Here is a 24,521-nt window from a genome sequence, read left to right as displayed (position 1 = left end):
TTAAAAATAAAACAAATTAACAACTCCCCACCCCCCTGAAACCCCCACCCACTGTGGACAAAAGGCCAGGCCTCCTAAATTAAAGAGTGCCCTGTGCTAATAAGCAAGGCGAGACTGGACCAGGTCCGTTGAGCTTGGGCCAATTTTAGTCTAGACCACTTACTCACACAGAAGACAAGAAATACAGAAACTGGTTGCCCGAGAGCTGTCTGTACACTGCCCCTTTCCCTTCAACCCAGAGGGAGGTGGCTGGTTCTTATGAGAGGCCCAGGTAAGCCCCAAGTTGCTGTTTGATCTTGGCTAAGCCACCAACCTCTCGGAGCTTCTGCCTCCTCATATATAATCTAATATACCTGGGGGTTGCCAGAGGTGGTAAACCTGTAAGGTGCAAGGCCAGGACACAACAGATGTCCGCTCTCCCCTTGCCCCCTACCTTCTCTAATGGGAATGCAGTGACCCTACCGTGGCTGTGCCCATATGCTACATTGGGGCCTTTTAGCTATTTCAGGAATCAAGTGTGAGAAAACCCAGGAGTAAAAGCCTAGGCCCATCCACCAGCCCTGCCCCTCTGGTCACACCTCCCCACTCACCCTCCAGCCTGATGCTCTGGGGAATCACCTCGAAGCGGACGACACGGTATGTGTGCTCCTGGTCCTCTTCCAAGTCCTCTCGGTGGTAGTAAAGGATGAAGGAGAGGTGATTGTGCAGGTAGATCTAACACAGACCAACAGAGAAAACAAAGTAACTAATAGCCAAGGAACAACCAGAAAATCACTCTGGGGGACCACCCTAGGAATAAGGTCACTCCCCTTGTCCAACCGACCAGCTATCCCAACCTTCCCAAAACACTGCTCTCAGAGCTCTCCTATGCTCAGAAACCCTCCAGGGCTCCCTAGGGTTTACCAGACAAAAGCTCATGCTAAGCCTGGCATTCAAGGCCTTCCATCATCTGATTGTCACCATCTTCCTCTCTCCAAACTCCTCCTTGCCCCATGAACAGTCTCCACTCTGCAGCTCTGTTCATGTCATTCACTCCAATCAGAATGCTGCCTCTGACTCCACTGAGCTCAAGCCTACCTGTTTTTTAAGGACCACCTCCTCAGTGACAATCTCAGTGCAAACCGAGCTCCCTCTGAACGGCTTTGGCATTAACCGTCATGGCAGTGGCACATGATCAGAAAGGAGTGGGACTTAAGACTCAGGGTCTTACAACTGTCAGTCTTTTCGCAATTAGGGTAAAAACCCTTTGAGGGCAGGGACTGTGCCTCAAAAGAAATGTTTTTGTCCTCAGAATTTTTTTTAGAAACTGAGGTTTTTAGGAACTGTGCCTTTCACCTCCTGGGTAGCATCTGCAAGAGCCTTGCCCAAGAGCGCCTAGAGGAATCTGCCTCAGCCAGTCCCAGAGCTAAGTATTTCCTCGTGACTTTGGTTGCGGCTTCTCCAGCCCTCTGAGCACACCAAGACACTCTACCTTGTTCACTTCCATGAAGCCAAGCCGGTAGCCGTGTTCAAACTGCACATCTTTTTCCTTCTTCTTGTCATCGCCGTCGCGGTTGGAGTAGAGCTCCAGCCGGGTGGCCACAGGCAGGTTGTCGGCAATGCTGGAAACCCAAGGGCCCCGCTCAGTCCCTCTGAGCCGCCTCTCCCATCAGTGCCCTCCCCAGTGTGACGCGAGGCCGGCAGGCAGCAGCCAAGGACGACTTACAGGTGGACCCGCTCAGTCCCTCTGAGCCGCCTCTCCCATCAGTGCCCTCCCCGGTGTGACGCGAGGCCGCAGGCAGCAGCCAAGGACGACTTACAGGTGGACCCGCTCAGTCCCTCTGGGCCGCCTCTCCCATCAGTGCCCTCCCCAGTGTGACGCGAGGCCGCAGGCAGCAGCCAAGGACGACTTACAGGTGGACATAGTAGTCCTCCGTGACCCGCTCCGCCACGAGCCGGCTCTCTTTCACAGACAGGGTCACTGGTTTGTTGGACTCACTGCACAGAACCTCACACTTCTTTTCGCTATTCATGAGAACCTGGAAAGGGGTGTTGACAATCCGGTCCCCTCTCAGCACCTCTCCTGCCGTAAGAGAGACAGATGGAGCTCAGAGCTTCAACCCTGAGGCTGCTGAGGTCAGCAGAGCCACGAAGACCCAGGACTGACTTGCAGGGCTGTCATCGGTTCTGCAGCCTGGCACTCCATGCTCTACCCGACCTATTCAGGCTCAGCTTGCCCCTTCACTCCTACCCATGGCCCTCTCCTCCCCCTTTGTGCTCTAGCTCCAGCGGACTTTTCAGAGCTCATCAAACATGCCATTTCATTCCACACCTCTGGGCCTCAGGTCGTTTCCTTAGCCTTGAAAGGCTATTGCCTGCCCTAGGTTTTTGAGAAACTCCTCCTCACACTTCCAGCTCAGCTTCTATTTCACCCTTGGAAAGCCCTTCCTGACCTCTTCACTCCCTCCTCTGATTTCCCTCTGCACCGAGGCAGCATCATACAGTGGTGAGGAGAGGGCTGCCTGCTACTGAACGCTGGCTCTGCCTCTTACTCACTTAGCAGTTCTGGCCAGTCATTTAACCTCACTGAGCCTCACTTTCCTCATTTATAAAATGAGGATAATAACAGCACCTACTTCACAGGGTTACAGTGAGAAATTAAGCACCGGTCACAGAGTAGGCAGGCCACAAATACTATTTTCATCATCAGAATCACCTCTGCACCTTTTATGTCAATGATGTGGCTTTGCATAGGGTTGACATATTATGTTTCTGACTCCCTTGACTTCTTCAAAGGCAGATAGTGTTTCCTATTTATCTGTGTCTTCATATCCTGATTCAGGCTGGGAGGGAAGTGGGATAAAATCCAGCACCAAAATTTTTAGCCAAAACATCTTTATACTTAATGAACTGGCATTCCGCTTGCCTGCCTGCCTTAGAGTAACCTGCTACCAGATGTCATGCAGCAGGCACCAAGCAGTTAGGGATTAACAACTCAACTCAATGGTGCTTTCGTTTTGAGTCATTCTAACAATAACAATGCTACTGTGATGATGTGAAACTGGGACAAGCCAAAGGAACTGACCAAACCAAGAGGCAGGACTAACCCCTGAATACACACTTGGTCTAGCATTTGCCTACCAGTGTGGACCTATGTGATGTGACACTCTCTGCCTAGTCATTTATTCGCTCATTCATTCATTCCCAAAACATGTACCGGGTACTGGCTATCTCCTAGGCCCTAAAGATACAATGTTGAACAGACAGACACATGAAGCTTATGGTCTAATGGGAAGGCAGACTTTGATAACATGAGAATATATTATTCAACAAGAGGAACTTGCTCTGGACAAGTGATGCTTGAAATGAGCTATACAGGAAGAGAGAAGCGTTAACTAGCAAACAGATAGGGAAAGAATGTTCTAGACAGAAAGATCACTCGGTATGATGGTGGTCTGTCATGCAAGTGAGCAACGATGGCTGGACAAGAGGGTGTGATGAGGATGGAAACAAGTATACAAGATTCAGAAGCTACTAAGGAGGTGAAATCTAGGGGCCTGGTCCTGACAGATACAAGGGATGAGTGAAGAGGGATGCCTATTAGGAAGACTAAAGTTTCTATAACCAGGTTCTAGGTGGGAAGACAGGTAGCATCACAAATTTAGACTAAGGGCATTTTTTCAGCTTGTTAGTTTGACTTGATATATCTGGATATAGTCAGATATCCAGACATAAGAATCAGAGGAGCGATCAGGACTGATGGAAGCTATGAGTTGTTGATACACAAATGACAGGGCCACAAGCTGAGAGAGGAACAGGGTTGTAGGCCAAGTAAGGTGGGTATCACTTCTTGATATTTAGAAATTAAATTTAAACCAAGAAAGAGAACATACTGGTCTGGAATGGCTCATTTGTATTCCTTTTAACTTTTTAAAGCAGGGAGCAGGTAGTCAACCAGGCTAAACAAGCTACACACCTTGAATGTCGCTCCTCTAAGAGAGTCTGAGGTTGTACTCCAGTACATCTGCCACATACACACCATGAGCTGAATCTCCATCAGTATGATAATCGTGAGCACAGCTCTCAGACAGCCCCATTGAGCCTTTCTGGAGAAGGCAGCCTGGGACAACAGAAAGAATCTGGCCATAGAGTTTAAAAACTTGGGCTAATATCTCCATTTCTCTACCTACTGACCATATGACACTGAGCAAATCTTTCAAACCCTAGAAGCTGCTGTTCACTCTCCTATGAAACAGGGCAATCATATTTGGCTTTGCAGAGTTACTATAGGAATCAACTAAGATAATGTGCAGAGTAAAGTGCTTAAGGATATGGCCAGAGTTCCTGCATTCTGCCGCTTATTAGGTGAGTCTCTTACCTGGGGCAAGAGACTTCATCTCCTTGTGCCTCACTCCCCTTGATAAGAGAATATAAGAATAGCTGCCTCATAGGGCTGTTGTGAGAATTAACAAGTTAATGCCCATAAGTGCTTAGAAGAGTGCCCAGCTCATAGGGAAAGCCCTGTAAGTATTAGCAGTGATGATGATAATGTAGAGTACAGGGCTTACATCCAACAAGCATTCAATCGAGGATGTTTTTGCTCCACTCAGTAGGACAGTTACTGAATGTCTACTGTGTTAGGCACTGGGTCAGAAGTGGTGGAGAGAGAGGGGAATGTAAGACATGATCCTTCTGCTCAAAAAGCCCCTAGGCCAGCGGTCAGCAAACTGGCCCCTTGAGTGTGGCTCTTCCACAAAATACCAGGTGTGGGCGTGCACGTACAGTGTGATTGAAACCTCGTGGCCACACTGAAGGGGACAAAGAGCCGCATGTGGCTCGCGAGCCGCGGTTTGCCACCCATGGCCCTAGGCCATGAAGGAAAGCACTACATAAAGGCAGGACGCCTTCATTGTGGCAGGATAACTTTTGTACACAGAAGTTTCTATTTCTAAGAGGCAGGACCATTCCCCAGCTTCAAGGGTCCACATTCAATTAAGATCACCCAGTATCACTCAGAAGTGTGCCCAACTGCAGAGCCTTCAATCTTTCCACATTTACATCTCCAGGCCTTAACACTGAGACAGGCACAGAAATAAGTACTAATGGTTGGGTCCTGAATAGATGTCTCCAAATGTCTTTTCCTTTAAGCCTGAAATTCTGCCAAATAGAGATAATTATTTGAATTAGATAGAATAAAACGGCTGCTATTTATGGAACATTTGTGCCAGACATTGCCCTGGTGCCTCACACATTACTTGAGGTGAGTCTTGCACAGCATAACAAGAACTACAGTGATGTCTCTGCTTCCTTTAGGGCCAGAAGTGATCACTTTCTTTTAATTAAAAGTAGAGCAGATTACAGAAGCCGAGAGAGAGAGAGAGAGAGAGAGAGAGAGAGAGAGAGAGAGAGAGAGAGAGAAGGAGAGAGAGAAAGAGAGGGAGAGGGAGAGGGAGAGGGAGAGGGAAAGGGAGAGGGAGAGGGAGAGGGAGAGGAAGAGGGAGAGGTATGATATTTAGAAATCAAGGGAGAACCAATCTGAACAGCAGCCGAGGGCTCCAAGTCTGAAGCCTGACTGCATGATTCCAGGCCTAGCTTACCTGCTGATTAACAGTATAACCAGAGGCAAGTCACTTCACTTATAAAAGGGGAATAAAAATAACAGCTACCACCTAGAGTTGTTATGAAAATTAACTAAACTAATATGTATATAAACGATGTAGACCGTGTCCAGGACACAGTAAGTGCTACATAAGGGTTAACTGCTATTATCTTATGAAAAGATCTAGGTTCCCATTGGGACAGGCTGACAGCAGTGAGAGAGAACTTACCCAGATTCTCTGCCTTGTAGGTTATTTTTAAGGGCTGGCAGAAGGGCAGTGAGTAATACTCATAAGGTAACTGGGTTCGAGAGCTGGTGAGCTTCACAGCCTAGTGGGAGAAGAGAGGTCATTATTCCTTAATTCAGACTGTTTCAATAATCCTCCCTGGTACCCACCATCTTTGGCATACTCGACAGTATTATCTAGAAGGCAAACAAACTGTTACAATGTTCTATATACTCTACTCCCCACAATTCTGAATTATTTCATAAAGTTTACTAGATTATATTACAGACTTTGTTTAAAATCACAAATTCAATATTGATATCCTCTGATCCTGGAATTTCACTTCTGGGCATCTTTCCTAAGGAAATAATTCCAAATGACGATAAATCTTCAGGAACAAAGAGGTCTTACTCCTTATTCATAACCATAGTGGTCTCTGCTTCCAGTTTCTTGATCCCATTAAGCTGCCTGTAACTGATGCCCCACATGAGCATGATGTGTAGCAATTTGAAATGATGATAATACCTAAAATTTGGTGGCAAACTAAGGGACATGTACGTGAGAGCAAGTCATGTGGACAGCCCTTTGTGACTTTATCTTCTGCTTCTCCTTTTGAACACTGGGATTCTCAGGACATAATAAAAATGTCATTTTCACACAATCTCACTGCTTGTTTTTGCTCAGAGCAATAAAGATGTGGTTCATATCAACATGGCAACGAAGCAAGAAATATACATTTATTTTAGAAGCAGAATTTATTGTAACTTTGTAAGTTCTGCTAGTTCTGTTTTATGGGATCACTAAGAATCTGAAGGATGACTCAAAAATTTCAAATACACATTATTTTGTCTATGGGGGACTGATGGAGGTGTGAGAATGCTAAGTATTCTATACTGTAAACACTGCACAGAAAAAAAAGGCTAAGAAAAACAGACCAAAGTACTAAGAATGTTTATTTGGGTGATGATAGAGGGGAGTCTGGTTGGGGGGGCGGGCCTTGTACAAGGTTACACCCATCCCCTGGTAGCAGTCTGTCCAATGACTGGCCCATTGAGGGGTTTGGAGAGCTGGTTCTCTTGCCTCAATTTGGAACAACTTTGAAGGACCAGCCATCCCAGTTCCAGGGCTTCCCACATGCCTCAGTTGTACCATAGCTCAACGTTCCCTCTGCCCAGCCCACTTCCCTCCCTCCCACCAAATGCTGACCCTGAGAGTCTCCCCAGTACATCTCCTGCACCAAATCTCCACCTTACAGTTTGCTTCCTAGGAAAGAAGATCCACCACCAACCCTCAGCCCTGCTTGGGGCTCTGAGAATGCCACCAAGAGTCCACTGTTTTAGAGACATAATCAAGGTGTCAACCTGCCCACTGCCCTTGGTCAACCATTTTTTAAGCGACTCCCTTCCACTCTCCACCTTACCACAGTTGACTGACCCTCAGATCGGCATCCAGCCTGAAAATGTGAGGTAGCCCAGTTGGAAAGCCTCTCTCTGGATCCTGACTTAGGGCAATACTTCTCAAATCCTAATTGTTCACATACCAACTTGCCCTATCTGCTTACCTCTTATTCTACTATTGCATCTGACTCATTTTTCAGTAAATACATTTAAGAAGCAAACATTATATATCAGTATTAAAAACAGAAAATCAACGATAGCCATGAAACCATGAGTTGAAATACTAGCTAAGTTTTCTAATATATGTTAACAGAAAAGTTATTAAAATATATTTGTCAACCACTTAAAATCATCTCGTATACCACCACTCAGACACGCAGGACACCTTTTGGAGATACGGAACTGGAGAAGCCAGCTCGTGGCAGAAGCTAACACAAAAAACAGAGGTCACAGTAGGCTGTGTGTGTACAGATGATATAAGTTAGGCAGGAGAAGCTGGTAAGAGAGGAGATGGAGCAGATAAAAGAGGAAGGTAGAGATGTCATAGAAGAGGCAGATTGAGAGAGACAGACACAGGGAAAAATGGAGGCGGGGAGAGAGAGAGGCAGAGTTCCTAATTGGCACTGCTCTTTTTTTTTTTTTTTAATATATTTTATTGATTTTTTACGGAGAGGAAGGGAGAGGGATAGAGAGTTAGAAACATCGACGAGAGAGAAACATCGACCAGCTGCCTCCTGCACACTCCCTACTGGGGATGCGCCCACAACCAAGGTACATGCCCTTGACAGGAATCGAACCTGGGACCTTTCAGTCCGCTGGCTGACACTCTATCCACTGAGCCAAACCGGCCAGGGCCTGGCACTGGTTTTTGTTCTCTGCAACCACAGGAGGGATAAGACCAGCTCACCATGTTCTTCGACCACACTGCCCAGCACAGAGGCTCCAATGGTCCAGGAACACGCTTACCTTGATTTCTACAGGGTCGTTCTGGTGGAAGTTGATTGGCGCGACCCCAGGGACATAGAAGGCTCTTGTTCCACACATGAAGGAGAGAAGCAGCAGGGACCACAGCAACCAAACCTGCTTGGAAAAGGAGAGGCCTAGATTGGAATGAGGGAAAGAAGTGAACATCTCTCTGGGGCAGACCAAGTCATAGTAGGTTTATGTCTACTTTAACTGACCCAGTCCCGTCCCTACTCTGGGAAGCCTGAGATGCTACCTCTTACATGCCCCCAAGAGTACTACAAGGAATCAATTTTGCACTTCCAAAAATGAGCAATAAAATAAATGAAGTAATAACTAACATGGGCAAAAGGGAAGACTAATAAAGGAGCTACATTTCCCCACTTCTGGATCAATATTCTTTTTAAAAAATATGTTTTTAATTTATTTTAGAGAGGGAGGATGGGAGAAAGGGAGGGAGGGAGGGAGGGAGGGAGAGAGAGAGAGAGAGAGAGAGAGAGAGAGAGAGAGAGAGAGAGAAAGAGAAACATAGATGTGAAAGAAAAGCACTGATTGGCTGCCTCCCATTTGTACCTTGACCTGGATGGAACCCGCAATCTGGGCACGTGCCCTGACTGGGAATTGAACTGGTGACATTTCGGTGCACAGGATGACATCCAACCAACTTAGCTACACCGGCCAGGGCTGGATCAATGTTCTTTTAACCATTTTATATTATATCACTCTCCTATAGAGCTAGCAGGGAATAAAGCTCCAGTGTTCAATTAATTCCTATTTCTCTATATAGTAACAGGCTCACTTTGTCAGGATGCTTCTCCGATACCAACATATTTTCCTATAAGCCTTCTTCAAAGTTGTACTGACCTCATCACCTCCCACTCTCCTCCTTCTCAGCTCTAGCTACACTGGCCTTCTTGTCTCCTGACAGCAAGCCCTCCTCCACACCTCAGGGCCATCACCTTTACTGTTCCCTCTGACAGAATGCCCTTCCCACAGATATCTGCATGGCTCGTTTCATTCCTATTCCCAGTGCCTGGCACAAAGTAGGCACTCAGTAAATAATCTGCATGCAGGGTAGTCATCTGGGAATCAAAGGCAAGAAAGATCAATTACTGGTCTCGGTCTCAAGAAATTCATCCCATCAAACCATGGCTTTCCCTTCACTAATACCATCCTTTCCTCCCTTAAGGAACTAGAGGTTCATGCTACTCTCTCTGCATGGTCTGAACAAGGAACTTTTGTCATCTATACCTCGATCACCAACTCAATATTTCTTTTTATTTCTTTTTCTTGGTGTCTGTAACCAAATTTATCCCTGAGGCCCAGCAGAGGGGATCAAGGCCCATGAGTCACAGTGTTTCTATGGCAGCCTTTTGGGCCAGTGTCTGCCATGGATGGGGCAGGCACCGAATTTGACATGGCTGCAGGCCAACTCAACCTTGCTTTGCATTTGCCTTCTCTCTCCACCCCTTCGCTGCAGCAGCACTTCAGACCTTCATTTCAGACACTGGCCACAGCCTCCTGATCACCTTGCCTTGGCAGCTGCTCCACCCTTCAAGTTACGCTCCCCTCTCCCCTTGCTGGTTATTCTTTCTGAACTTAGGAATCAAAATCACTCAGAAGACTTGCTAAACATTTAGGCTGGTCTGCATTTTCACCAGGAGCACAATGGTAGAAAAAATGGCTTTAAAAGTTTAAGTTTTGCCCTGGCTGGTTTGGTTGAATGGATAGAGTGTTTGCCTGCGGATTGAAGGATTCCAGGTTTGGTTCTGGTCAAGGGCACATGCCCGGGTGCCAACTCAATCTTCAGTGGGAAGAGTGCAGGAGGCAGCCCATCGGTGATTCTCTCTCATCGTTGATGTTTCTATCTCTTTCTCCCTCTCCCCTCTACTCTGAAATAAACAAAAATATATTTAAAAAATATTTAAGGTTTTGAGCTCAGTATACTTTTTTATAGATACACAGGTTGATCAAAGTCTTAAAAACAATATATTCACAGAATGTTTTCCCCAGGATTTGTTGTGAACATTTATAAGTATCTGCCAGCTAGTGTTCACTATAAAATATGAAATAATAGTTTGATCCCCAAAACAACAGTGAAAAATGGATAAAAGAGTTGTATCGTGCAAACCGGTTTGGCTCAGTGGATAGAGCATCGGCCTGCGGACTGAAAGGTCCCAGGTTCGATTCCGGTCAAGGGCATGTACCTTGGTTGCGGGCACATCCCCAGTAGGGGGTGTGCAGGAGGCAGCTGGTTGATGTTTCTCTCTCATCAATGTTTCTAACTCTCTATCTCTCTCCCTTCCTCTCTGTAAAATATCAATAAAATATATTTTTTTTAAAAAAGAGTTGTATCGTATTTGGTAATTAGAAAGTCTATGGGATTAGGGATGAGAGGAGGAAAATCTTTAAAGGAAACGGCAAAACTAGAAGGTAGAAAATTGCCTAACAGGGCAAGATTCTGTATAGAAGAAAGACAGTACTCCCCACCCCCACCCCTCCCTCCCTTTCTTTCATCTTTCTAAATTAATTTAAATTTCCTCTAATGTTAACATTTGACATAATCATGGGTGAATAAGCTTTTAAAAAATAACTACTTTTAAAAAAGTTTTGAAAAAGTAAAACATAGTAAATAATTAAAACATTACAAATGGGTATACCATGAAAAAGAAATTTTCCTCTCACTTCAGCTCCCCAAAGACAACTGCTCTCACCAGTTCCTTGAAAATCCCTCTACAGCTATCCTCTCTCTCTCACTCTCTCTCTCTCTCTCTCTCTCTATATATATATATATATATACATATATATATAGATCATATAGATCTCACACACACACGTATATGTATGTATATATATGTGTATATATATACACACACACACACACACATATATATATGACTGATTTCAGAGAGAGAGGGAGAGAGAGAGAGAGAGGGAGAGAGAGAGAGAGAGAGAGAGAGAGAGAGAGAGAGAGAGAGAGAGAGAGAGAAACATCAATGATGAGAGAGAATCATTTATCGGCTGCCTCCTGCACACCCCACATTGGAGATCTAGCCTACAACCTGGGTATGTGTCCTGACCAGGAATGGAACTGTGACCTCCTGGTTCATAGGTTGATGCTTTGATGCTCAACCACTGAGTCACGCTGGCCTGGTCCTCTACAGATATTCTATGCATGCACAGAGGGAAGAGTTTAGTGGTATGAGTTTGTCTTGAATGCAACAACAAACAGAGTTTTATTCTTTCTTTCTGTGATGACTGTGCGCTGGCTAGAGCATCTGATTTCCTCTCGATCAGAGACTTCCTCCATTTGAACAGTTATTGGAAGATTTGGTCCCATCTCTCTGGAACCCTTTACTAGGCCTCACTGGTCAGTCCTTAAAATATGAGTGCTTAGTGTGAGAGAAATAAACCCTGTCCTTTTTTTCCTGTAATTCCTTTGTGCTTGAATTCCAGTTCATTAAAATGCAAGGAAGATAAATCCTGGGTTACTAGCATAAACTGTCATCCAAAAGTTGTTTAAAAATAAAAAGAACCCTGAATTTTTTTTAAAAGATGCAGAAAACAGACAATCATCACACAAAGATACCATCGATAAACCTCAAATCAATTTACTTAGAAGACCAACAGATGAAAAATGGCAAATCTTATCTAATAAAGAGGGAATATGCAAATTGACCATCACTCTGCCACATATATGGTGGTGCTCACAGGGGGGAGGGGGTTCCGTAACACAAGATGGCTGCACCCACAGCGGAGTCAGAGTTCCCCTAAGGAGCCTTTACGAGCAATCAGCAGGGACCTGAGGCTGCAACCCTTCACCCCCCCAATCCCTATGGGGCTTGATGGGGGGACTTGAGGCTGCTCCCGCTGCCCGGCAGGGCTTGATGGGGGACCTCAGGTGGCGCCCCCCTGCCCCAGCACCGGGCCAGGGGACCTGAGGCTGCGCCCCCTGCCCAGAAGGGCTTGACAGGAGGGGGACCGGCCGGGCCTGGGTCTCGTGCAATTTCGAGGCGCACGTGGGTGGCCAGGGACTCGACTCTGGGTCCCATGGTGCACCCCAGATTCTGACAGGAGGAATATTTTCATATACATTTTACTAATTTCCTTACATCTCTGACACTTCTATTATAGAGAAAGGACAAATAGCAATATTAAAATATTTCCTCTAATTAATCCCCTTTTAATGTGCATGAATTTCATGCACCAGGTCACTAGTATTTCCATAATATGCTAGAATCTTTGACTGCAACAAGATGACACTGTCGTGTTAGACATTAAAATGTCACTGTTTTGATACTCCATATGCTGAAGGAATTATGAACAGGAACACTTCTAGGGGGCAGTTTGGCATTCTATCAAAAGCCCCACAAAAGTGCACTTTTCACACTGAATTATGGTCACTTAAGTATCTACCATCTCTCCAGCTAATCGCTTGTCTAGCTTTGTTGACAGGGGTACTCAATAAATCCTTATCAAGCCAAACCAGTTTGGCTCAGTGGATAGAGTGTCGGCCTGCGGACTGAGAGGTCCTGGGTTCGATTCTAGTCAAGGGCATGCACCTTGGTTGCGGGCACATCCCCAGTGGGAGGTGTGCAGGAGGCGGCTGGTTGATGTTTCTAACTCTCTATCCCTCTCCCTTCCTCTCTGAAAAAAATCAATAAAATATATTTTTTTAAAAATCCTTATCAAAAAAAGTAATAAGCACCAACCAACTTCTGCTCTATAAAAATATAAAACCATCCATTCACATAAAGGTTAAATAGTATGGTCCTTTTTTGAAAAAATATATTTTATTGATTTTTTTTACAGAGAGGAAGGGAGAGGGATAGAGAGTTAGAAACATCGATGAGAAACATAGGTCAGCTGCCTCCTGCACACCCCCCATTGGGGATTTGCCTGCAACCAACGTACATGCCTTTGACCAGAATTGACCCTGGGACCCTTCAGTCCACAGGGACGCTCTATCCGCCGAGCCAAACTGGTCAGAACTAGTATGGTCCTTTTTAAAAAATATATTTTTTTATTGATTTCAGAGAGGAAGGGAGAGGAAGAGAGATATAGAAATATCAATGATGACAGAGAATCATTGATCTGCTGCCTCCTGCATGCCCCCTACTGGGGATCAAGCCTGGAACCCGGGCATATTCCCTTGACAGGAATCGAACCCAGGACCTTTCATTCCACAAGCTAATGTTCTATCCACTGAGACAAACTAGTCAGGGCAATACTATGGTTCTTTTTGTTTCTTAAAGACTTTTAATTGATTTTTTTCAAAAGATTTTAAATTGATTCTTAGAGAGAGGAAGGGATAGAGAAAGAGAGAGAAACACTGTTTTGCTTTCATTATATTTATTTGTGGATACTTTGTATTTGCATATTTTCTTTTACAGCAGTGATTTAGAGTTTTCTTTTCTTTTCTTTTTTTTAATTGATTTTTAGAGAGGAAGGGAGAGGAAGAGAGAGGAACATTGATATGAGAGTGAAACGCTGATTGGCTGTTTCCTGCATGCCCCCTACTGGAGACTGAGCCAGAACCCTGCATGTGCCCTGACCAGAAATCAAACTGGTAACCTTTTGGTTCAGGGGATGACATCCAACCAAACCACACCAGCCAGGGCTGAATACTATGACCCTCAAAAAAAGATTTTTTTTTAATTGTCAAATTTAAGTTCTTGACACTTCCCACTATTCCTCCTGTCTAAGGACCTAGCTTAAGAATCCCTGAGGAGCCCTGGCCAGCATGGCTCAGTGGTTGAGCATCGACCTATGAACCAGAAGGTCACAGTTCAATTCTGGTCAGAACATATGCCCATATTGCATTGCAGTCTCCATCCCCAGTGGGGGCGTGCAAGAGGCAGCTGATCGATGATTCTCTCTCATCATTGATGTTTCTATCTCTCTCTTCCTCTCTGAAATTAATAAAAATATATTTTAAAACAAGAATCCCTGAGAATATCTATTACACCTACACCCTATCTGTATGTAAAGAAAAGTGGTTCTCAATGCTGATGCATATTAGAATAAGCTGGGGAATAAATGGATTAAATTCCCAATCAAAAGGTGTAGAGTGGCTGATTAAATAAAAACACCACACACCAAGATCCAGAGATACGCTGTCTATGAGATTCACTTTAGAACTATCTATAGACACACACAGGTTGAAAGTGAAAGTATAGGAAAAATATTCCATGAAAATGGTAACCCAAAGGAAGCAGAGATGGCTATTTACATTGGACAAAATAAACTTTCAGACAAAAACTGCATCTAGAAACAAAGATTATCTTACCTAATAATAGACAAACATGGTAATTGACCATACCTTCGATACACCTCCCATTGGCTAATCAGCGAGATATGCAAATTAACTGCCAACAAAGATGGCGGCCGGCAGCCACGGAGCTGGAACAAGCAGTAGGCTTGCTTGCTCCAGTGATGGAGGAAGCCAAGGTTCCCTGCCTGCGGCGGCCGGCTCTAAACTACACTCAAAGCAACAAAGTTTCAATTATAGAAGCTAAACGAACCCCAGATACCTGCTTTCAGCTGGCCGTGGCCATGGAGCTGGAGCCTTGGGTTGACCCTGGCAATGGAGGAAGCCAAGCCCTGGCCACCTCTGAGCTCCACTCCAGACTACAAAGTTTCAGTTATAGAAGGTAAATAAATCCCAGGAAAAAAAGAAAAGAAAAAAAGGAGAGGCTGGGAGCTTCTGTCATTGGGGAGGCTTGGCCAGCCTGAAAACGGCCCTCAGCCCTTCACCCAGACTGGCCAGGCAACCCAGTGGGGACCCCCCACCCTAAAGGTGGTGTGGCCAGCCTGAAAACAGCCATCAGCCCCTCACCCAGGCTGGCCAGGCATCCCAGTGGCACCCCAGTGGGACTCCCAACCTGATCCAGGACACCCTTCAGGGCAAACCAGCCGGCCCCCACCCATGCACCAGGCCTCTATCCTATATAGTAAAAGGGTAATATGCAAACTGACCCTAACAGCAGAAAGACTGGGAATGACTGGTCACTATGACACACACTGACTACCAGGGGGCAGATGCTCAATGCAGGCGCTGCCCTCTGGTGGTCAGTGCGCTCCCATAGGGGGAGCTCTGCTCAGCCACAAGCCAGGCTGACGGCTGCCAGTACAACGGTGGTGGTGGGAGCCTCTCCCACCTCCTCAGCAGCACTAAGGATGTCAGACTGCAGTTTAGGCCTGCTCACCCCAAGGGCTCCCGGGCAAATGAACATCCCCCGAGGGCTCCCGGGCTGCTAGAGGGATGTCTGATTGCCAGCTTAGGCTCAATCCCCCCGGGGAGCGGGCTTAACCAGCAGGTGGTCATCCCCTGAGGGGTCCCAGACTGTGAGAGGGCACAGGCGGGGCTGAGGGACACCCCCCCACCCCAGTGCACAAATTTTTGTGCACCGGGCCTTTAGTATATATATAATGACAAAGGGTCAATTCAATGGGAAGATATAACAATTAAAGATATATATGCACCCAACATCAGAGCATCTAAATATATAAAGCAATTATTGACAGATCTGAAGGGAAAAATTGAAAGCAATACAACAAGAAAGCAATACAACAATATCCCATGTACAATAATGTATAGAACATCCACTCAGAAAATCAGTAAATGGCTGACTTGGAACAACACTACAAACTAAATGGACCTAACGGATGTAGTATAGAACTTCCCACCCAACAGCAGACTATACATTCAAGTGCATGCAGAACATTCTCCACATCACAAAACAAGTCTTAAATTTAAGAAGACTGAAATCATTCCTTTCCTGACCACAATGGAATGAAACTAGAAACCAGTAACAGGAAAAAAAAAAAGAGAGGCAGAGAAAAAAATTCCACAATTATATGAAAATTAACACACTCTAGAACAGCCATTGAGGTCAAAGAGGAAATCAAATGAGAATTTTAAAAGTTCCTCAGACAAAAGAAAATGAAAATATAACATACCAAAACATATGGAATGCAATAAAAGCAGTATTAATAGGGAAATTTATAGTGATGAGTGCCTATATTACAAAAATATCTGAAAACAAACAAAAAACACAACCTATCTTTACACCTCAAGGAACTAGAACAAACCAAGCCCAAAGTTAGCAGAAGAAAGGAAATAATAAAGATTAGGGCAGAAATAAATAAAAAAGAGAATTTTAAAAATAGAAAAAAAAATCAACAGAACCAAGAGTTGGAAAATAGAAGACTGAAATAAATAGTATCAGAACTGAAATAGGAAACATTACAATAGATGCCTTGGAAATAAGCAGGATCATACAGGACTATAATGAATAATTAAATGTAAAAAATTGGATAACCTAGAAGAAACAAATACATTTCTAGAGACACACAACCTACCAAAACTGAATCAAGAAGGAATAGAAAGCCTAAACAGACGAATAAAAAATAAGATTGAGTCAGTAATCAAAAACTTCCCAACAAAGGAAAGTCCAGGAGCAGATGGTTTCACACAGGTGCAGTTTATTAAACATTCAAAGAATTAATACCAATCTTAAAACTCTTCCAAAAAACAGAATAGGGAACACTTACAAACTCATTTTATGAGGCCAGCATCATCCTGATCCCGAAATCAGACAAAGATACCACAAGAAAACAACATGTCAATATCCTTAATGAATATAGATAGAAAAATCCTATACAATAAAAGGGTAATATGCAAATTGACCTAACAGGGGGCGGAGGGCAGAGACACGACAACTGGTTGCTATGAGATGCACTGACCACCAGGGAGCAGATGCTCAACGCAGGAGCTGCCCCCTGGTGGTCAGTGTGCTTCCACAGGGGGAGCGCTGCTCAGCCAGAAGCTGGCCAGCACAGCAGTGGTGGTCGGGCTGCCAGCTTAGGCTCGGTCCTCCGGGGAGTGGGCCTAAGCCGTTAGCCGGACATCCCCTGAGGGGTCCTGGACTGCAAGAGGGTGCAGGCTGTGCAGAGGAACCCCCCCTCCCCCGCCCGAGTGCACGAATTTTAGTGCACCAGGCCTCTGGTCCTCAATAAAATACTAGTAAATCAAATTTAGCAGCACATTAAAAAGATCATACACCAAGATGGAGTGGGCTTTATCACTGGGATGTAAGAATGGCATACCATATGCAAATCAACTAATGTGAGTGATAAACCACATTAAATGAGAGAAAACTCCCCATATGATCATTTCAATAGATACAGAAAAAGCATCTGACAAAGTTCAACATTCATTCATGATTCAAATTCTCAACAAAATAGGTATAAAAGGAACTTACCTCAACACAATAAAGGCCATATATGAAAAGTACACAGTTAACATTATTACTTCTTTTTTAATTGAATTTATTGGGGTGACACTTGTTAAGAATATAAACATTAGTATTTCCCCTCCTAAGAAGAAAGATATCAGAACCCTTTTCCCCCCCCCCTTTACCTTATCTGATATGTGATTTGAAGCCAGGGCAGAGGATTACAATCTCCTGGGTTATCAAGCCAATTAATCTAAGAAGTCACCCCAGTTCGATCTTCTTCTTTTTAACTTTATTTTCTTTATAATTTAATTGCACATGCATATTTTATTGATTTTTAGAGAGGAAGGAAGGGGGATAGAGAGATAGAAGCATTGATGACAGAGAAACATCATCCATCCATTGACCAGCTGCCTCCTGCATGCCCCCTCCTGGAGATCAAGCCCTAAACCTGGGCATGTGCCCTTGACCGGAATCCATCTCAGGACCTTTCAGTCTCCAGGCTGATGCTCTATCCATTGAGCCAAACTGGCTAGGGCAGTGATGGCGAACCTTTGGAGCTCGGCGTGTCAGCATTTTGAAAAACCCTAACTTAACTCTGGTGCCGTGTCACATATAGAAATTTTTTGATATTTGCAACCATAGTAAAACAAAGACATATTTTTTATATTTATTTTATATATTTAAATGCCATTTAACAAAGAAAAATCAACCAAAAAAAATGAGTTTGCGTGTCACCTCTGACACGCGTGTCATAGGTTCACCATCACTGGGCTAGGGTCTACCTTCTTTTGCAACTAGAATCCTCCAATCTTAGCAGATAGACACCACCCTTGGGAACTCAGAGGCTCCCTAAAAGGAATAAAAAGCAAATACTCAAAGGACATCAATACACTTTTATTCCAAAGTCTCAAACCAATGGAGCAAGTACACACACACACAAATAAAAAACAAACAAACAAAAAACCAACAGTGAGGATAACTCACCCTGGTGAAAGTCAACACTAAAAAGCAACAGGAAGCCACAGAGTCACTGAGCACCTACAAAGTACAAGGCACTATGGCAGACATTTTACAAATACTGATTTATGCCATCCTCACAATTACAGACACCTGGGAATTTTTGTCATCATTTCAGATGATTGCTAGTTAACTCGAGACCCAAAGATAAATAACTTGTCCAAGATCAGAATGTAGAGAAACAGGTGTGCTCTTTTTTGTCAGGTGAGTTGCATTAAATGATGATGAGCATGCAAGGATGATACTGATAACATCTGCAGCTAATATTTACTGAATGCTGATTGTCTGCCAGGCACAGTTCTAGGTTCTTTTCATGCAATAACCCAATTAATTTTCACAACAATCCTGTGAGGTAGAGACTCATTATTCTCATTTCACAGATCAGAAAACTGAGGCTCAGAGAGGTGATATAACACTGGCTGAGACAGGACTTGAACCCAGGCAGTCCATGCTCTACCCAGTACAGAAATTAGTTCACTATTTACTGAGCACCTACTATGTGCCAGGCATTATGCCAGCCTCATAGAATGTATGCCCACTAGTTTTCAGCCATTTGGGGGACAGGTCATCAGCCAATCACAATACTAGGTTCCAGATGCTTTGATGGATTAAGAAGCTAAGGACAGCGTATTGGAAAGGGGTGCAGAGAGCTATCCAAACTGGTAATGAAAAAAATAGACAAAACTGAAATGTAAAAATTGAAATAGAAGTAGTACTAGAAAAAAATATAGATATGCTTTTTAAAAAATCCAGGAGGTATACAATAAAAAGGTATGTAGGAAGGAAGAAAATGAAAAAATATAAACACCATAGAAAAAGAAAAAGACAATTTGGATAAAAATATTTACCACACCTCTGAAAAGGACTAATTTCTTCAATATACCAAGAGCTCACACAAAACAATGAAGGACAAATAACCCAAAAGAACATAAATAGGCAGTTTTTAAAAAGTGCTCTCTCTCTCTAGATATTTATTTTATTAACACAAAAAAGAAGGGAGGTAAAACTATTATTAAAGGACTGCCAACGTAAGTTATTAAGTAGAAAAAAGATGCACAGCAGTATATGAAGAGCATAATCTCATTTGTCTAAATAATTTTTTTAAAGCATGTACTAAAGCCAGAAAAAGACATCACAAGAAAAGGAAACTATAAATGAATATTGTTCATGAACACAGATTTAAAAATCCTTAAAAGAAGATTAGCAAATTAAATACAACAATATATAAAAAGTGACAAAGTGGGGTTTATCCCAGGAATGCAAGGTTGGCTTAATCCATTAATGTAATATAGCATATAAATAGAAAAAGGACAAAACCACATAATTATCACAACTGATGCAGAAAAAGCACTTGAAAAAATCCAACACACATTTGTAATAAAAACTCAACAAACTAGGAATAGAAAGGACTTCCTCAATCAGAAAAAAGGCAGCTATGAAAAACACAGCCAACATCACACTTGATGGTGAGAGACTGAATGCTTCCCCCTAAGATGAGGAATAGAACAAGGATGTCCACTCTTGCCATTCTAGTCAACATTGCTTATAAATGCAACTGTGTACTAAAGCAAATAATTAATTAATTAAAGACATCGATTAAAAAGAAGTAAAAGTGCTCTATATATATTTATTTTATTATTGGTTTCAGAGAAATTAGAAACATCAATGATGAGAGAGAATCATCAATTAGCTGCCTCCTCCACGCCGCCCACCGGGGATTGAGTCCACAACTCGGGCATGTGCCCTGACCAGGAATCAAACCCCGACCTCCTGGTTCATATGTTGACACTCAATGACTAAGTCACACCGGCTAGACGAAGTAAAGGTGCTTTTATCTGCAGATTACATATATCTAAAAAAGCCTAAGGAATTATTAGAACTAATAAGCTGAGCAAGGTTATAGACTACAAGAGCAACATATAAAAATTAATTGTATTTCTACATACTAACAAACAATACAAAAATAAAAAACAAGAAAATAGTTCCATTTATAATAGTTTCAAAAAGAATGGAATATTTAGAAACAAAATTTTTTAAAATATATTTTATTGATTTTTTTACAGAGAGGAAGGGAGAGGAGGGATAGAGAGTTAGAAACATCAATCAGCTGCCTCCTGCACACCCCTTAATGGGGATGTGCCCCCAACCAAGGTACATGCCTTTGACCGGAATTGAACCTGGGACCTTTCAGTCTGCAGGCTGACGCTCTATCCACTGAGCCAAACCAGTTAGGGCTAGAAATAAAAATTTTAAAAGTATTTGTATACTGAAAATTACAAAATATTCCAAAGAGAAATGAAAGAGAGACATCCTACTTTCAAGGATTGGAAGAGTCAATATTGTTAGGATAGCAATTCTCCCCAAACTGATCTTCAATGCAATCCCTATCAAAATCCCAGCCGGCTTTTTTGTAGAAACTGACAAGTTGACTCTAAAATTTATATGTAAATTCAAAGAACCCAGAACATCCAAAACAACTTTAAAAAAGAACAAAATTTGAGGATTCAAACTTCCCAATTTCTAAGCTTATGATAAAAGTTACTAAGGGCCCAGTGCACGAATTTGTGCACCTTGAAAGGAACTGTGGGCCACAAGACTGCAGTGGGCACAGGGGCGGGTCTCGGCCCATCCTCCATGCCCCTCCAGCCGTGGTCCTCACCCCTCACTCCTCCCCCCACCTTCATCCCCTATCTGCAGGCAGCCCTGCTCCTGCCGCCGCCGCCGCCCCTCCCACATGCTGACAGTGCCAGCCCCACTCACATCCACTGACGGTGGGGAAGGATTGGGGCCGTGTGGAGCAATTGGGGCCGGTGCTGGCCACGGGTACGAGTGGCAGCTGCCAGCCCCAATCACCCCTCAGGAGCAGGGGGCAGTGGAGAAGCCCTCAGGGGCAATTTGGGCCAGCAGCCACTGTTCGCACCCGCTGATGGCACCGAGCAATCAGGACTGGTGCCAGGCACCGGCAGCGGGTACGAGCGGGGCCAGCACTGGCAGCACATGCAAGTGCCAGGTGGGAACATGGTGCGTGGGAGCAAAGAATTTTCAGTAACCACCAGAGGCTTGCCCTGATGACAGCGACCAGCGCCCCACCTTGGTCTGGCATTCCTGCTCACCTGCTCCAACATCCCGCTGTGGCCGCCACCCGCCATGTTCCGTGCTCTGCTGCCTACTACCGATGCCTGCCACGCTCCACGTGCACCCCCGGTGGTCAGCGCACATCATAGCAACTGGTTGCTCCACTGTTCGGTCTATTTGCATATTAGGGTTTTATATAGATAGATAGTAATCAAGACAGTATGGTAAGGATAACCATAAAGATCAAGGGAACAAAATTGAAAGTCCAGAAATAAACCATTACATGTAAAGTAAACTGACTTTCAACAAAGTTGCCAAGGCGATTCAATAGGGAAAGGATAGTCTTTTAACAAATGGTGCTTGGACAACTAGTAGCCATATGCAAAAGGAACCTCATACCATATACAAAAATTAACTCAAAATGAATCATAGACCTAGATAGAAGAGCTAAAACTATAGCATTTCTATCTAGAAGAAAAGCTAGGAGAAAATATTTGTGACCTTGGGTTAGGTAAAGATGTCTTAGATACACCACCAAAAGCACAAACTACATTTTGAAAATGGATTCCACCAAATTTTAACACTTCACAATTCAAAAGATATTAAGAAAATGAAAGGCCACAGATGGGGTGGGGGGGACACCTTTGTAAATCATATATCTGATAGGAAACTTGTGTCGAGAATATATAAAAAAAACTCTTACAACTTAGTAATAAGGCTAACAATCCAATTTTAAAACGGGCAAAAGATTTGTACAGACATTTCCCCAAAGATATAGGAATGGCTAATAAGCACATAAGATGTTAAGAATCATTTGTCATAAGGGAAATGCAAACCAAAACCACAATGAGGTATCCTGCACACCCTCTAGAATGGCTAACCTCAGAAACACAGACAATAACAAGTGTGAACGAAGATGTGGAGAAACTGAACCCTCACATATTGGTGGGAATGTAAAGTGGTATAGCCACTTTGGAAAGTTTGGCGATATCTTTAAAATGTTAGATAGAAATTACCACACTATGCAGCAATTCCAATCTTAGGCATTTATCCAAGAGAGAAGGAAATAAATATATGTCCATACAAAGACTTGTACATGAATGTTCCTAACAGCTTTCATCATAATAGTCCAAAATTAGAAACAATCTGAACACCCATCAATTAGTGAATAGCTAAACAAAATATAGTGTAGTCATAGAATGGAATACTATCTACTTATATAAAAATCCTGGGTGTAACTTCACGTCCAGAAGCTCAACCAACCGGAAGGAAGTCAATCCTGCAGGGGTCGTCTTGGAAACGGCTGTGCCCTCCCCCAGCTGTTTCCTGGAGGGTGAGGTTTCAGGCAGGAACCCGCCCTTGGAGCAGAGGGTGGAAGTACTGAGTCCGGCCTTCAAACCGGACCCTGACAGTAGAGAGGAGGCAGCACCATTCCTCACAGAATCTGCTGTTGGATAGCTTGCTGTCAGTGGCCTGCCAGCTAGGAACCCCATTCACCTGCACCCTGGACCCTGACAGGAGGGAGGAGGGAGCCCCATTCCTCACAGAATCGACGGGTGGCCAGCTTGCTGTCAGGGGCCTGCCAGCTAGGAATCCTATTCACCCGCATATCTGTATAAAGTTGTGTTTTTTTAAAAAATATATTTTATTGATTTTTTACAGAGAGGAAGGGAGATAGAGAGTTAGAAACATTAATGAGAGAGAAACATCGATCAGCTGCCTCCTGCACACTCCCCACTGGGGATGTGCCCGCAACTAAGGTACATGCCCTTGACCGGAATCGAACCTGGGACCCTTCAGTCTGCAGGCTGACGCTCCACCCACTGAGCCAAACCAATTAAGGCTCTGTATAAAGTTTTAATACATTATATTAGAGGTCGTGGTGGTACTGTTTTACCCACAGCATCTACAGGAATTGCTGCAAATTTGCTTCTCAGTGGAAGCATCTTTCATTCCCAATATAAATTACCGATTCTATTAAATGAAACTTCAATTTCTAGACTCAATATAAAGAGTGAAGTTGCCAAACTGGTTTGGCTCAGTGGATAGAGCGTCTGCCTGCGGACTGAAGGGTCCCAGGTTCGATTCTGGTCAAGGGCACATACCTTGGTTGCGGGCACATCCCCAGTAGGAGGTGTGCAGGAGGCAGCTGGTTGATGTTTCTAGCTCTCTATCCCTCTCCCTTCCACTCTGTAAAAAATCAATAAAATATATTTTTTTAAAAAAAAGAGTGAAGTTGCTAAAACTATTAAAAAGGCCCAACTTCTCATTATTGATGAATGCACCATGGCATCCACGCCATAGATTACTAAGAGAAATTATGAGTCTGAATGTTGTATTTGATGGGAAAGTTCTTCTTGGAAGGGATTTTTGACAATGTCTCAGTATTGTACCGCATGCTATGTGATCAGCCATAGTACAAACGAGTTTAAAGTACTGCAATGTGTGGGGATGTTTCAGAAAGTTGTCTCTTACAACAAATATGAGATCAGAGGATTCTGCTTATAGTGGATGTTTAGTAAAACTTACAGATGGCAAACTTGATAGCAGTTTTCATTTAGGAATGGATATTATTGAAATCCCCTGTGAAATGATTTGTAATGGATCTATTATTGAAGCTACCTTTGGAAATACTATATCAATAGATAATATTAAAAATATATCTAAATGTGCAATTCTTTGTCCAAAAATGAGCATGTTCAAAAATTAGATGAAGAAATTTTGGATATACTCGATGGAGAATTTCACACATATTTGAGTGATAATTCCATTGATTCCACAGATGATGGTGAAAAGGAAAATTTTCCCATCGAATTTCTTAATAGTATTACTCCTTCGGGAATGCTATGTCATAAATTAAAATTGAAAGTGGGTGCAATCATCATGCTATTGAGAAATCTCAATAGTAAATGGGGTCTTTGTAATGGTACCAGATTTATTATCAAAAGATTATGACCTAACATTATTGAAGCTGAAGTATTAACAGGATCTGCAGAGGGAGAGGTTGTTCTGATTCCAAGAGT

The 24,521-nt window shown here is 43.5% G+C and overlaps 1 protein-coding gene and 1 non-coding gene across 4 annotated transcripts in view; both read right to left on the bottom strand.

Annotated features, from left to right (window-relative positions):
• The window catches only part of TM9SF4 (transmembrane 9 superfamily member 4), a 54,147-nt gene that overhangs the window by 19,090 nt on the left and 10,536 nt on the right, over positions 1 to 24,521 (bottom strand). For 2 of the 3 annotated variants that reach the window (XM_059705873.1, XM_059705875.1), the window contains exons 2-6: positions 8,168 to 8,284; positions 5,808 to 5,907; positions 1,894 to 2,062; positions 1,472 to 1,601; positions 591 to 714 (exon numbers count right to left, since the gene is read on the bottom strand). In XM_059705873.1, the coding sequence (XP_059561856.1) occupies positions 591 to 714; positions 1,472 to 1,601; positions 1,894 to 2,062; positions 5,808 to 5,907; positions 8,168 to 8,284 (640 nt within the window). The remainder of the gene's footprint in view (positions 1 to 590; positions 715 to 1,471; positions 1,602 to 1,893; positions 2,063 to 5,807; positions 5,908 to 8,167; positions 8,285 to 24,521) is intronic. The other variant, XM_059705874.1, reaches the window with a different exon arrangement.
• On the bottom strand, positions 9,456 to 9,590 carry LOC132240367 (small nucleolar RNA SNORA5). The gene has a single exon (XR_009454288.1). It is a non-coding gene; the product is annotated as a small nucleolar RNA SNORA5 (small nucleolar RNA).

This window comes from Myotis daubentonii, chromosome 8 (assembly GCF_963259705.1).
Source record: "Myotis daubentonii chromosome 8, mMyoDau2.1, whole genome shotgun sequence".
Taxonomy (NCBI): domain Eukaryota; kingdom Metazoa; phylum Chordata; class Mammalia; order Chiroptera; family Vespertilionidae; genus Myotis; species Myotis daubentonii.
Note: the sequence above shows the minus strand (reverse complement) of the source record. Positions and strands in the feature narration are given on the sequence as shown.